Source organism: Strix uralensis, chromosome 5 (assembly GCF_047716275.1).
Source record: "Strix uralensis isolate ZFMK-TIS-50842 chromosome 5, bStrUra1, whole genome shotgun sequence".
Classification (NCBI taxonomy): Eukaryota; Metazoa; Chordata; class Aves; order Strigiformes; family Strigidae; genus Strix; species Strix uralensis.
In genome coordinates, this window is record NC_133976.1 from 71,481,063 (window position 1) to 71,494,168 (window position 13,106).

General features: G+C 37.0%; 1 protein-coding gene across 4 annotated transcripts in view; it reads right to left on the minus strand.

Annotated features, from left to right (window-relative positions):
• The window catches only part of DNM1L (dynamin 1 like), a 42,478-nt gene that overhangs the window by 24,930 nt on the left and 4,442 nt on the right, over positions 1 to 13,106 (minus strand). For 2 of the 4 annotated variants that reach the window (XM_074871554.1, XM_074871552.1), the window contains exons 2-3: positions 6,100 to 6,247; positions 143 to 181 (exon numbers count right to left, since the gene is read on the minus strand). In XM_074871554.1, coding sequence (XP_074727655.1) covers positions 143 to 181; positions 6,100 to 6,247 — 187 coding nt within the window. The remainder of the gene's footprint in view (positions 1 to 142; positions 182 to 6,099; positions 6,248 to 13,106) is intronic. The other 2 variants (XM_074871555.1, XM_074871553.1) reach the window with 1 other exon arrangement.

Consider the following 13,106-nt stretch of genomic DNA (forward strand, 5'->3'; position numbering starts at 1 on the left):
CTCAGCAAAATAATCAACACAGTAGCCAAAGTGTAAAAGTAAAAGTGTAATCAACAATAAAGTGCCATGAAATGTATGTGGTTTAGTGTATATAAGCATGCACTTTATGCATAGGGAGAAAAAGCAAGTGGATAAAGGCAACCTTTAGAAAGGTGTCTTGGATTTTTCCATGTAGCAGGGTCTGCAGTTAAAGAGAAACAGCATTGAATGATGTTTAAGATTTTTAATCATATTTAATATAGCATTTTATTAACTTTCAGCAGCAAACTGTATTACAAAGATCACAAATGCATGCAGACAGATGTGCATGCTATTCTACTATTGATGAGAATGTGTAACATGTTAACAATATGTACATAAATAACATCTTAAACACTGATAAATGATGCATATTAATCAGATATTCTATACGACAAAGTTTACTTGATGACTATTATTGCTGTTCATCTAATTCCAACAGCTCACAATATTTTTATCAGAGCACAGAAAACAGCACCATTAGGTTCCACAAAGCTAAACTTCTTTGGAAAATATCTTTTTCATCATTTACCCATGGCAAGAACAAGAAGAAGTAAGGAAAACTTTTTAGTGCCACTGGAAGTACTATTACTGTATGGAAAAGAAATCTGAGGTTTTGCATCAATTACAGCTGTTCTGAGACAGATTTAAGAAGAGACAACATTAGCTATCACCCTTCTGAACTTAATTTTCTCAAAATATTCATGGAAATCCCATTTAAAAAAACCCAACTTTTTATTGAAGGGTTGGTGAGTTTACAACTCTATATTTTTATGTGATGCCAGTACAGCACCATGGAAGTGCAAGAATCAAAACAAACTGGTGAAGACATTTTTTGGCACACGCCTGTTTGGCGCAAAATGCAAGTAGCACAGCAACAATCCACTCATTGGTTTGGAAGGCCTAGTACATCTGTGGAGTTATTATAATGTCTAAGTCAAAGGTTTATCATCAGTAGAAATACACCGGTTTACATGAACTGGGTCCATTAAGAAAAAAAAGGTATAAAACTACTTTTATCCTTACTGTTCTGCAGGCACATAAGCTATGAAGAAATCATTGTTAGTAGGCAGCTTTTGTCATAGTTGGTAAACAGGCAAAATTACATACCAGGCTCCAAAATAAGTGCAAGGAAAGGGCTTATTAATTCCAGTTATTAAACAGGTTTAGTTTATTTACAGTTCAGAGAAAATAAAGCAAAATGCACATACAGGAAGAAACTACAGTATCTTCAAGATAGAATTGCTCATCCTCTCTTAAAAAATTGAATCTAATAAAGACAGGCATAAAGCCAGGAAGAAAAGATACAGCAAGATAACACCACCATTACACTTGAAAGATACAGAACAAGCACTCTCCTGTTACGTCCCTCCTAGGGAGATGATGTCCTCCTAGGACACACTGTTTTAGTCTTAAATTACTGGTTTTGTGGTGGCATAGGAATTTGCAGCTAGGTACTAGGCTTAGTTCTGCATGCAAAGAAATGTTTTGGTTTAGTATTATCTATTAACATATTTAAATACATATGAAAAGATGCATTCTAGTCAGAGGCACTGCATTTTAACTTGTTAACATCGGCAAATCAAAGGAGACTGAAAAATTTTTTAAGCTTTAACAAGCACCAAGTTTGCTATATGTAACACAGAAGATTGAAGCCATGATAAATGGCTTAGTCTTAACCTCAGCCTTGGTGCACTGGGTCCAAGTATAAACTTTTAGAAGTTTCATTTTATACAGTGAGGAAACTCTTGCCCCACTACTCTGAGGAAGTCTAAACTGACACACCTTTAATATTTGAGAAAAATTTCCCAATAGCTCTGATTTAATGCAAAGAAGCTTTTAGGAAAGAAGGAAGTATTTGCATTACTCAAAACGCAAGGATACTCAAGGCAAGGAGAAAATGTTTTAATTAGCTGACATTCAACAATCCAATGCTCTGGTTTGCATACAGAGCATTTTTTTATCACTAATTTCACTGGTAAATCAGTCTTCCCCTGGTTATGTTACTTTCTGGAAGCTTTTCAGGAAAAACTTCCAGGTGAATTAATCACCCAAGTACATTCAAGATTCAATGCTAGATAAAACTGTGCAGAAGTGACATTTCGCTCATTATAAAATTAAGTATTACAGATTACAAGAGATTATTAAAACAGCAGCTATTAAGGACAAACAGATCCTGCCTTTCACAAAAGAAATCTCCTGAATAAAGCAACAGCGTTTGCTTTTCGGGCTTCTCATATCTTGGAGTGAGACCTGCAAACTTCAATATACTGGAAAACTAGACATGATTACAGTATTCTTCTCAAGACTGCCCTCCACCAAATTGTTACTTGTCATGTCCTATACCGCAACGCTTTTAAGCAGCTCAAATACAGTACAATGCTAACTGACTTCACTTATACATGAATGCCTATTCCTAAAGCAGTAGAAATATTCTTCATACACAATGGGAGCACAAAGAAGCTGTTCAGAGTCATAAAAGGCTACCACCATAGGGGATTTCTTGCAGCATGGCCATGAGAACTTTCCAAATACTAAAAAGCACAAAAATCAGCAAAGCATGAAGAATCTGACCTGTCTTCCTAGCTTTCTAGTTCCCATACCTTCACAGCTCTTGGACTCAGCAGACTACCATCTGAACTCTTTTTTCCTCCCCATGACCTCATCCTTTCCTAGCTCTCTTTCTCCAAATAAAAAAAAATAAATCCAACTTGTGAAAAAAACATGTGTACATCTTCCAATCCCTTCTGTATGTTGTACCATTTTTTCCATCCTTGATGCTAACTAGATGGCAAGATCTTTTGAGTGAAAGATCTTTTTGTCTTGTGCTTCTACAAAGCCAAGTACAATGAAGAAGTCCACACTGTTTGGGAGCTAGGGGTAAGAGATTCCTATCTGAAGTAGAGAGCAAAAAGCTGATGAAACAGTGTTGATTTAGCAAGCAACATATCTGTATTAATTGTTCCTGTGTTCTATATCAATTCTATCTGTTCAGAATTTGAACAATGTTCAGCTTCTTACCTTGGACAAAAAAAACCCTATAAACATTTCCTAATTGACCATTCATATGCTCCCTCCTCTTTTCTATTTCCTAACAAATGGGTAAGCTATCAGCATAGGTCTTAGCTACAAGACCAATTTAATAATTCACAAGACCAGGCCCAGTTCTCTCATAAACACTGCTTCTCTTGCAATTTGATAAGAGAACACCACACAGTGTGGTATCACCACAAACACACCATATGTGCTGAATCACTAGAGGCTAACAATAAACAGCAGAAGTATAATGAGAACATTTCCTTCACACCAAACCACACACATCTCTGCAGTCTCAGAAGTATCAGTCTGAAATATCATTTTGTGAAAACACGGCACTTCTTCATATTTAATGGAAAATTCATCTCTCTGCTATTTTCTGACTCTCGATTTATTGCAGTGACCACTGTACAAGGCTATCGATAGCTCATCAGTGACTCTGAGGAACAGCAGAAATGATCTTTAATGTTGCATGTTATAAAATCAGAAGCTAGTTCAAATGTCTGGCTGCCATTCTTTCTCAACAATCTTTCCCAATGTGCTCCCAAGAATCAAATTTTAAAAGAATAAAAAATTAAAACCAAAACAAAATAACCCCCAAACCAACCAAACAAAAACCCTACATTGATATGAACCGATATTCTTTGGCAGCTCACATGCATCAGAAGATGTCAAGATTAAGCTATTGGAGAGACACCATCTTTTCCTTCATAGGACAAGGCAATTGTCCATGCTTAAACGAATACCACAGCAATCCAAATTGCTTTGTGTTAAAAAGAGGGAAGCTTTCTGGCTGCACTCACTCAGCGGTAAAATGTAAGTTTGTAAGAACCACAGACTAGTGCTATTCTTTAATGGATGTATTTATGTGTAATACCAGCACATATCTAGAGCAAGCCTTAGGATGGGTAAAGGTGACAAGTCACAAAACAGTAATCGCAAAACAAAGAGGCAGTTGCATGAAAGTATCTGTGCACACAGAGAGTTCATTCCCAGCACATTTAGAAAGCAGCATGCTGAGACTGATATTCTCTTGTCCAGTTTGTAAAGAGGAAACCCCTGATATGGAGAAAATCCTTTTCTGCAAGACTACGTATAGATTTCCCTCCTGGAAATCCCAAACACATATGCAACCCCACCTCAACATCCACCTCATAACAAACAAAAATATGACCTGTGATAGTATAGTGACTTACTACAATGTCAGACAGCATAACCAGGATAAGAGGTTGACATCTTTTTTTCTTTCCAAGCTACTTGATCCCATCTTCTCAGATGTAACTCCACAATCTGTACCTATGCTAAACCAGATCAGTGACAAAACTGCAATTTGCCTGAATTTTGGAGGGAGAAGTGAGGTATTTCCAACGCAACTGGTAAATCTTAAAGGTCTGTCTGTCCTTACCAAACAAGCCCACACCTCTCTCAAAGGAACATCAAAAAGAGATTAACATGTACATCTTACATAATTTTTTTTCTTCCAAAGACCTAAATGGGCCTTACAAATATTGTTAGCCCAACAGCCTCATGCAGTATCACTATCCCACTTTAAATTTAAAATCTGAATCCCCAGGTCAAATGCAGAAACATCAAATGCAGCTACCACAGAAAGGCTCTGCGTTGACTCAGAATACTCTAATTACAAAACCATCTTTTCTACCAGTAAAATTGCAGAGCAGAACAAAATCATATTTTATCCTACAACTTAGAATCAAAGCATTCTGAAAAGTACTAGAAACTATACACTGCACAATGCAAATAACATAAAAACCACATTTAAAGAGATCAAATGTGCTATTTCTAAAAGGTTGCCCAGAGACTCTCTGAATTCTCCACCCTTGGAGCTTTTCAAGACCTAATTGAATAAGGCCCTGAGCAACCTGGTCTTGAGTTCAGAGTTGGCCCATTTTTGAGGAGGAGGTTGGACTAGAGATGTCCTGAGATCATTTCGAAACTCAGTTGTCCTACAATCCCTCACAATCCAGCGCACCCTGGATCTCACAGTAAAAGTTCTTAATTGTTACAAACCTGAATTGTGTTCTCTGCTTGCAGCAATACTGAAAATTGGAGCTTAAACCTTTTAAACCGCACAATGTTAGTAACTGTTCTTCAGAAACCAGAGGCTATAAATATTACATGGAAACAAATACTGTAAAGAACTTCTGATATCTTGACTATTACTAGAAATAAATTCAAAAATATTTGAACACAATGAGAATTAACAATTATAGCCCCAAGCTTATCACACCATCAAAAGCCACATACTTGTTACTGTCTACATCAAAAAGCTATGATTTATCTTACGATCAGAAGGTGGATATGCCCCTGCTGCTCTTTCATAAGATCAGATGCACTAGTTAGTATACAATGAGCATTTAAACTCCCAAGGGACAACTGAGATTACTTTCTTGATTTGCTGAAGGATAATATAGAAACACTACAGAAGACACAAACTTCCAATTAGCTTCAGAACATTTCAGTTGCTGCTCTTGCTGCGCTTGGAACCTCTCAGTGAAGCCCAGCAAGGTAACATCTGTAAGGTACAGAACATGTCCATTAAATTCTCTTTGCATCTACTATAAGTTTGTTTTCATTTATGCTTCTATTCTATTCAGAACTTAGCTATTTTCTAGTCTCCTTCTAAAAAGTCACACACTTATCCTCTCAAGCAAAGACCTTATTTATGAAGCAAAAGAGGAGGGGAAGAAAAACACACACAAGAAAGTCATGTTCTCTACACTCTATACAGTCATTATCATAACTCAAATGCTTTCTTTGGCTTGCTTTTCTCAAAAGCATTTTCTAAGAACAAACAGGAAAGCTTAAAACATTAAAGATACTTTGTATATCCAAAAGATTTTGATTTCATGACATCTGCTAAATGGACAGAACAGATGTGACACAGCTGTGTTTTCTTCCAAGTAAATTTTAAAAAGCACACTTGAGTTTTAAGATTACAACTGATTTTTTCAGTCAAATGAACAAGAAAGATTAAAAGTCTCTTTCTCTTTTACTAGGCAAAACACACTCTTGGATCACACTTACCATTTTCATCTCCAGCTGTTTTCCGACCATCCTCTGGGGAAACATGCACCAGCTGCAGAATAAGGGGTCTCCGGGTGACAACTCCAGTACCTCGTGGGAGCAGATCCCTCCCCACAAGACTTTCCAACACAGAACTCTTTCCACTGCTCTGAAAATTGGAATACAGCTACATGATTTTCTTAAACATCAAAATGCTGTAATATCAGTTTTAGCTTGCTTTCATCACTCCTGCAAACAGTGCTCTCTTCTGTCCTCTGATATACAGTGCCTAGAGGAGCATCTGAGGGACTCACTGTGTCTAACACAGTGGTATCACACCGCACATGCACCAAAGGACACAAGTCTGCTACAAACCAGTAACTGTCTAAACCTGCTTGGGACACTTAAAAGTCATGGGACACTTAAAAGCCATGTAAATAGATGTATTTTCTATCTTTTAAGGCTAAATTAAACATGTAATAAGTTTCAGAAAAAAATGATACCCTGTTTATCATTTTCTACCCCCAATATTAATCTCTCCAGAAACGTTTTTGGAAAACAAAAAAATATTCTTCTTTATAATGCTTAGAAGGAAATTCTATGTCTTCTATTATGCCGTTTTCTAACATCTTGCAGTAACACTTCACTCTGTGGACTAAAGAAATTAACCTTCTGTTAGTATTAACACGGACTGACCATGTTAATACTAACACGAGCGTTATGCAAAAAGATATTAAGTATGTACACTTGAGTACATTAAGCTATTACAATCTTATATTCCTTTCAGGGTTTCTTTTTTTTTATAATGTATTATATCAATTTCATAAATGCTTCATAAATATATAAACATTGTTTTATACTGTCTCTTCCACTTTGTGTGTATATATATATTTACAACTGAATTGACTGCAAACATCTGTCTACATACAGTTTATTAACTGTAAGAAGTTATGAAAAACTTAAAGGCTGTGAAATTACAAATTTGCTTTGAGAGTCCACATTTACAATGTTCTCTTGTAGCACTTTTGTGTAAAATGCAGAATTGGGCTACATGGTCCAATAAGCAGCTGTGAACACATGGGTTTTAAGAGGGATTCAAGACTACTATCATGTTCAAGCTAACAATAAACAACAGACCCAGATATGTCAACATAATACTTTTAAAGTCTGACTGATAAGATTTTGTCTTTTTAATAGAACTGTATTAAACTCTTCTGGTAAAGCTGTAAAGTCAACATGGGCATGCCATGAGAAAACCTGCTCTGACAACCATTGCTGTCAGCTAGGAAATGTTTCTATATTAATGCTACTATGAAACAATTCTCTTAAAAACCCAAACAAAACCACCAAAACCAACAGATGCTTCTGACAGCTAGAATGTGCATTACGGCTATACAACCTCAATTCAGCTTAAGAGTTCTGAAACAACAGATTCGACACTTCAAGTAAATCATAAAATGAGTACATAACCTAGCATAACATCAAATAAAAGCAGTGTTGAGTATCTTTCAAAGATCATACATTTAGTGACATCTTAGGTGGCTTTTATAAAAATTAAAAAAAGATTAGAAGAGATCAAGCAACACAGCACTATCAGCACGTGTCTACTAGTGCAGTAAGACAAAACAGGAACATATTACATGAGAGCATCAGAACCTATTAAAATAAGACTTTTATGCAAAACCATGAAATATTCAAATACAATGCCAAACCCCTAGAAAGCTTGAACAATGACCACAAGTGAAAACCTTGTTTTCTTCTCACACTCTACTGTATAACTGTGGTTTATGGCACAGAAAAATGCTGTTCTATCAACAATGCCATTTGTCTCAACAGGTGAATAACAAACCAATTCAGACTCTGTAGATTTTTCAAAGTAAATCTAAGTCAAATTTGACAGCAGTGAGGTCAACTGCATAGAAAAAGTAGGGAGAAGGACAGGCTCACAAGAAACAGAAAGCCTTACTAAGATTTTTTGCTTCAAAAGACTCCCCTGGATAGTAATTAATAATTCTTCAACCGACCTTCTAAAATCAGTTTTGAGCACTTTCCATGCAAGGAGCTTATGACTGGGCATTGAGCACTTAAATCTTACCAAAGAGGAACTGAAGAACGATCTGGCCAAAGCATGAACTAGCTCTGGAAGCTCCCCTGAGAGTGCTCCTATTGTAGCACACCTCTGAGGCATTACTGCTATTACAGAATGTCAAAACCCCCTAAATTTTAGAGTAACAAACAACAAACCACTTCCTAACAAACTTTGTGTTTTAAAACATGTGGAATACCTGCTCAAAAAGATGAGGCATGATAAAGGTTCATCAGCTGCATTGGGATAAAAAAACCACAAAACCACCAGCGTTTCATTTATTAAAAATATTTCTAACATTACTTGAGCAAGATTTCTTACACATGGGTAGAATGATCAGTCTCAAGGGGCTGGAGGTGAGACTTAGGTGAAGTGGCTTCTTCTGAACATATAATCCAAGTATAGAAGGGATAGTAATAAACAGCTGAAGTTCTTACCAAGAACCTCATCAAGACAGGAAATCAGAATCCATGGGACAAGTTACTGCACACTACTGCTCGTTGTTCCATCTTTCCAACAGAGTGGTATCGCAGGAAGCTAAGATGGGCACATACCAAACTACGTATGGAACTGAAACACTATGTTTACACCACTCACAGTTATCTTTGGATGCGGAAGGAACAATCTGGATTCTTTGCAAATGTAAAGTCATACATTAGATGAGACACAACAGTACGCCGCACATCAGGAAATTTGTTTCAAATTGCATTACGTTCCTTTATTAAAGCAATCTGTTCTTGGATCATAATACAGTATCTAATGACGCACTCCTTAATCTGGGCCCCATACATGTCCATTACTAAGAATTGTCTGGGAATGCGGTAAGGAAAGCAGTAAACACAAAGCTGATCTTTTTCTGCCAGTGGGGGGGAAGTGAGGGATATGGGTCCGTTCAGAATACAAATTCAGCTCAGCCAGTCCTTCATACAACAGCTGTAGACTAATACTGATGACAAAAGGTACCACAGAATTTTTAAGAGGAAGTCCACAGCAGCATCATGCTTGTTTTGTCATCTCATTGGAATGCTCGTCACAATTTTAAGCATGGACTGAAATCCATAAACTCATTTCATGACAGGTCCAGAAAAGCATTAACAAATGCTAACCTTTTGTGGCAGATCAGTCACGTTTTCCTCTGGACCCTAATACCTGATCCTAATTTGAAATACCTATAAATTGTGATATCTAGACAAACTTTATACAGACTGCTCAGAAAAAAAAGGACAAATAAAAGAACATCTTGCTGTCTGTTGCTTCTTTAACCATTGTGTCAAACTTCCATTGCTGAGTGCTTCAACACACTGCTTTGTTAACCATCATGACTCTCTCAGATAAGCAACTGAGTTTGATGGATGGCAAAACCATTTTTCCCCTACGAGTACTACAATAAGAAGAGGTGATGCACACAGGGACTTAAATATTTTATTTCAACACACTCTGACAGTGTCTTATCAGTTTTCTCTCTGCCTCCTTAACAATTATATTTTCATCACTATCAACATCACGTTAACCTAAAACAATCAAGGATGGAGGGCAGAATAACAGGGAAATGATTGTGCACTCACTCTCACAAATTAAAAAGCTGAAATCTGTAAGAATTGTGATCCACTCCAAAAAGCCAGCATCTCTACTGTTTAACAGTCCTAATATTCTTGCATCTGTCACCCTATCCCTCATTTCTTCTTCCTGCATATTTCAACTGTGGACACTTCTTCAGTATCAAAAGGCATTTGCTCCCACCTACTACACTAATTCTTATAAGAAAATCTGGTTTGCAAACTGTGATATTACTAACCACATTTTTCAGGAATTCAGAAGGAGCAGACAGCAGTGCATGGCTTTGTCATTGTTCAGCTTCATTAGCAACAATAGATGTTACTTTCAAAAACACTTCGGGGTTGTTGACAAGCCAAATGGAAGACACTGCACTGAAAATTTTGAGGCAACGCTGTCAACAGCCGTTCACATTCATCCCAAACATTTACTTCACTGGCTTATTATTCTTCCAAGTCCTCATCAGCATTCCTAATTTTAGAAGACTTGCACCCTATATCCAACAGCAGGCAAAGATGCCTTTTCCATATCCAAAAGAGAATCCTGACCCAATCCTCTTCCACTATTGATAGTTACCCTCCACTTTGAGACCCATCTATAGGTGCAAAGGCCTAGAAGACCCCACTGGTGAAGACTAAGGCAAAGAAAGCACTAAGGGCCTCTGCCTTGTCCATATTTGCTGTCACTAAATCACCTGTCACAGCCAAGAGCAAGCCCGTATTTCCCTCATCTCTCTTTTTTCTTCTTTAACTGCTGATGCAGTGCTGGAAGTTCTTCTTGTTGCCTTTGATGCCCCTTTCCAGTTTCAACTCCAGTTAACTGTTGGCTTTCTTAATAACATGTCTGCATATGCAGGCAGTATTCTTATATCCTTGAGCAAGCTTATCCTCACTTCTAACTCCTGCACAAGTCTTCTGCATTGACACCCAGTCATGAGTTCTCTCTACTCTGCTCTCCTTCCACATCTACTCATTTTCTTGAGCATTTCTATGTTTGGTGCTCCAATGAAGTTGTCGTTAAAAGCATGTCAGGTGTCTTGAGCTTCACTGTCCTGTAACTCACTGGATCCTACCAAATAGCTCAGTAAATAAGCCAAAGTCTGCTGCTCTTCTTATGAAGTCCACACAGCAAGAAGATGACAAACACAAGACTCACCTGGAGTCTCACTGATGCACAAGAACCATGAGATTTTGTACAGTCATTTGCTCAAATTATTGATTGTTGCATATTTCAAGTATTATTAAAATGATAGTGGACTTGTATCAGCTCCAACAAATTTCAATTCATCTTACAAGAATCTGCTGCATTCCTTCTGTCTATCTTTAGACTTCATAATAGCTTTCTGGAGCCAATGTAAAATAAATCATCTGTGGAAAAAACCTTTATAAGGAAACATGTCCAATAAACTACTCGGGAACTTCCAACAGGAAAATTGGTTGAAAGGGGTGTAAGCTTTGTTCATTGCTTTTGATATGAAAACTGATAAATTTTTAATTATCTGATCAAATAGGAAAGAACTGCAATGAACTCCTGCAACACAATACAGATTTACTGCAGGACAGCACAAGAAAATAGAGACTGTGATACCAGTATTCCCCATGAGTTTTTCTGGGGCATAACAATAACAAACATTTGAGAACAACAGTAAGGAACTTCAAAGTAGGAGGGATGTCTCAGTAAGACAGAGTAATTCCTGAAGAATTCCCTTAAGAAAAGCAATGCATCTACTTTGACACCTGAGGCAGAATGGTGGCAATTTTGCAGTTTCTGCCATACAAGAATTATAAAAGTCCTGCTAGCTAAATCATGCTCTTAGCAATACATACATACATGGTTTACTAAATTTTAATTCTATTATTGAGAAATATAAGCTAATGTATTTTTGCTGGGATCTTATCGACACGAATAGTCCCTAGATGGGTGCTTTAAAAAGAAGGTCTCTGCAGCAGCTATCCTAGAAGAGTTCAGCATGCTATAACTAAAGAGCAAAAATATTTTCTTCTCTCCTTGTTTTGCAAACATGAATTATTCTGAAATAAAAGGTCAGCACACATACAGTTCCAGAGCACTTCCACAAGGGAACTGCTTTGGTTGGAATAGCTATTGTAGCAAAATTTTCCCATGTGAACTAGGGACACCCCAAGCTAGGCTGGTTCTAAACAGCCAAGAAATTTTAAAATGTATTTACTAATCAAAGAGAATTTTGAAGTTATAAGCAGGCCAATGTATTATTGTAAGACATTCTTTGAAACAAAATTATACTTCTAGAAAGATGCGAAGAGCTAACAGGCTGATCCCAACTTGAGAAAGCAGTGAAACCAGCATAATGCACTGCTGGCTGTTGCAAAATACATTTTCTCTGTGAAAGATCTTGTCCAGATTACAAGACTTGTTCCTGCAGGCCATTCCCCATTCACTTGAATAGAGAGCTCTCCTGAATCAGTCAGGAAGAAACTGGAAGCCAGAGGAACTCCCTCCACAAAAGACAGCTTATGTACAAGCACTAAGGAAAGCCAGAATTTGCACAGCTCAGTCAAAATTCTTCAGGAATCCTGTATTTACACCATATCTAAACATAGATACATGCCAAACTACAGCAAATAAAGATTTGCAGACATATTCTTTCTCAATACATCAGTTCCCAAAGTCCTTCAATAATCCACTTAAGAAAAAAATACCTCATGGAATTAAAAATGACAAGTACAGAACTTCTCTAAGTTAGATTGTGGAACTGTGGTATTTGAAGATCCACATCTCAAAACCAATTTGTATCTTCAAATTTTAAAAGTTCTAAACAAGAGAGGTTAAAAAAATTAAATTAAGAGAAGTCCTGTCAACCTTCTGGCTACAATATGAACAAATCTTTTCCAAGAAGTACACAGCTGTTTTCCCTCCAGATTCTGAAACACATTCGCCAAGGCTGTCTGCTTTAATACTCTTCCCCTTCATTTTCCTGAAAACATGTTTCTTTGCACTATCTCATGTGGACAAACACAAGATTCACCCCTTCTAATTAAAATACAGGTTTTTCGAAGAAAAACAATTGCCAATCACAAGATGAATGGGACCCTGGCAGCAAGTATACAAAACTAGTGGAGGGGAAAAAAAACAAACCCTACTTCATTTACATCCTTCTACAACTGTGTATTCTCTCCAGCCTTCAAAAATAACTGGGCATTTGCAAACAATAAAATCAGTATCTTAAAAGATGCTTAATATTGCTTTCATATTAAAAATCTGTAAAGATTAAAGGCAGAATCAGTTATTAGACCTATAATTTTATTTTAATTGATATAAAGTCTGCACATAGACACAGTGAAAATGCCATCCCCCCAGTCACAGAAGCTACAGGACCTAAGTATAGCTGTTCAGAAACTGAGAGGGTCCA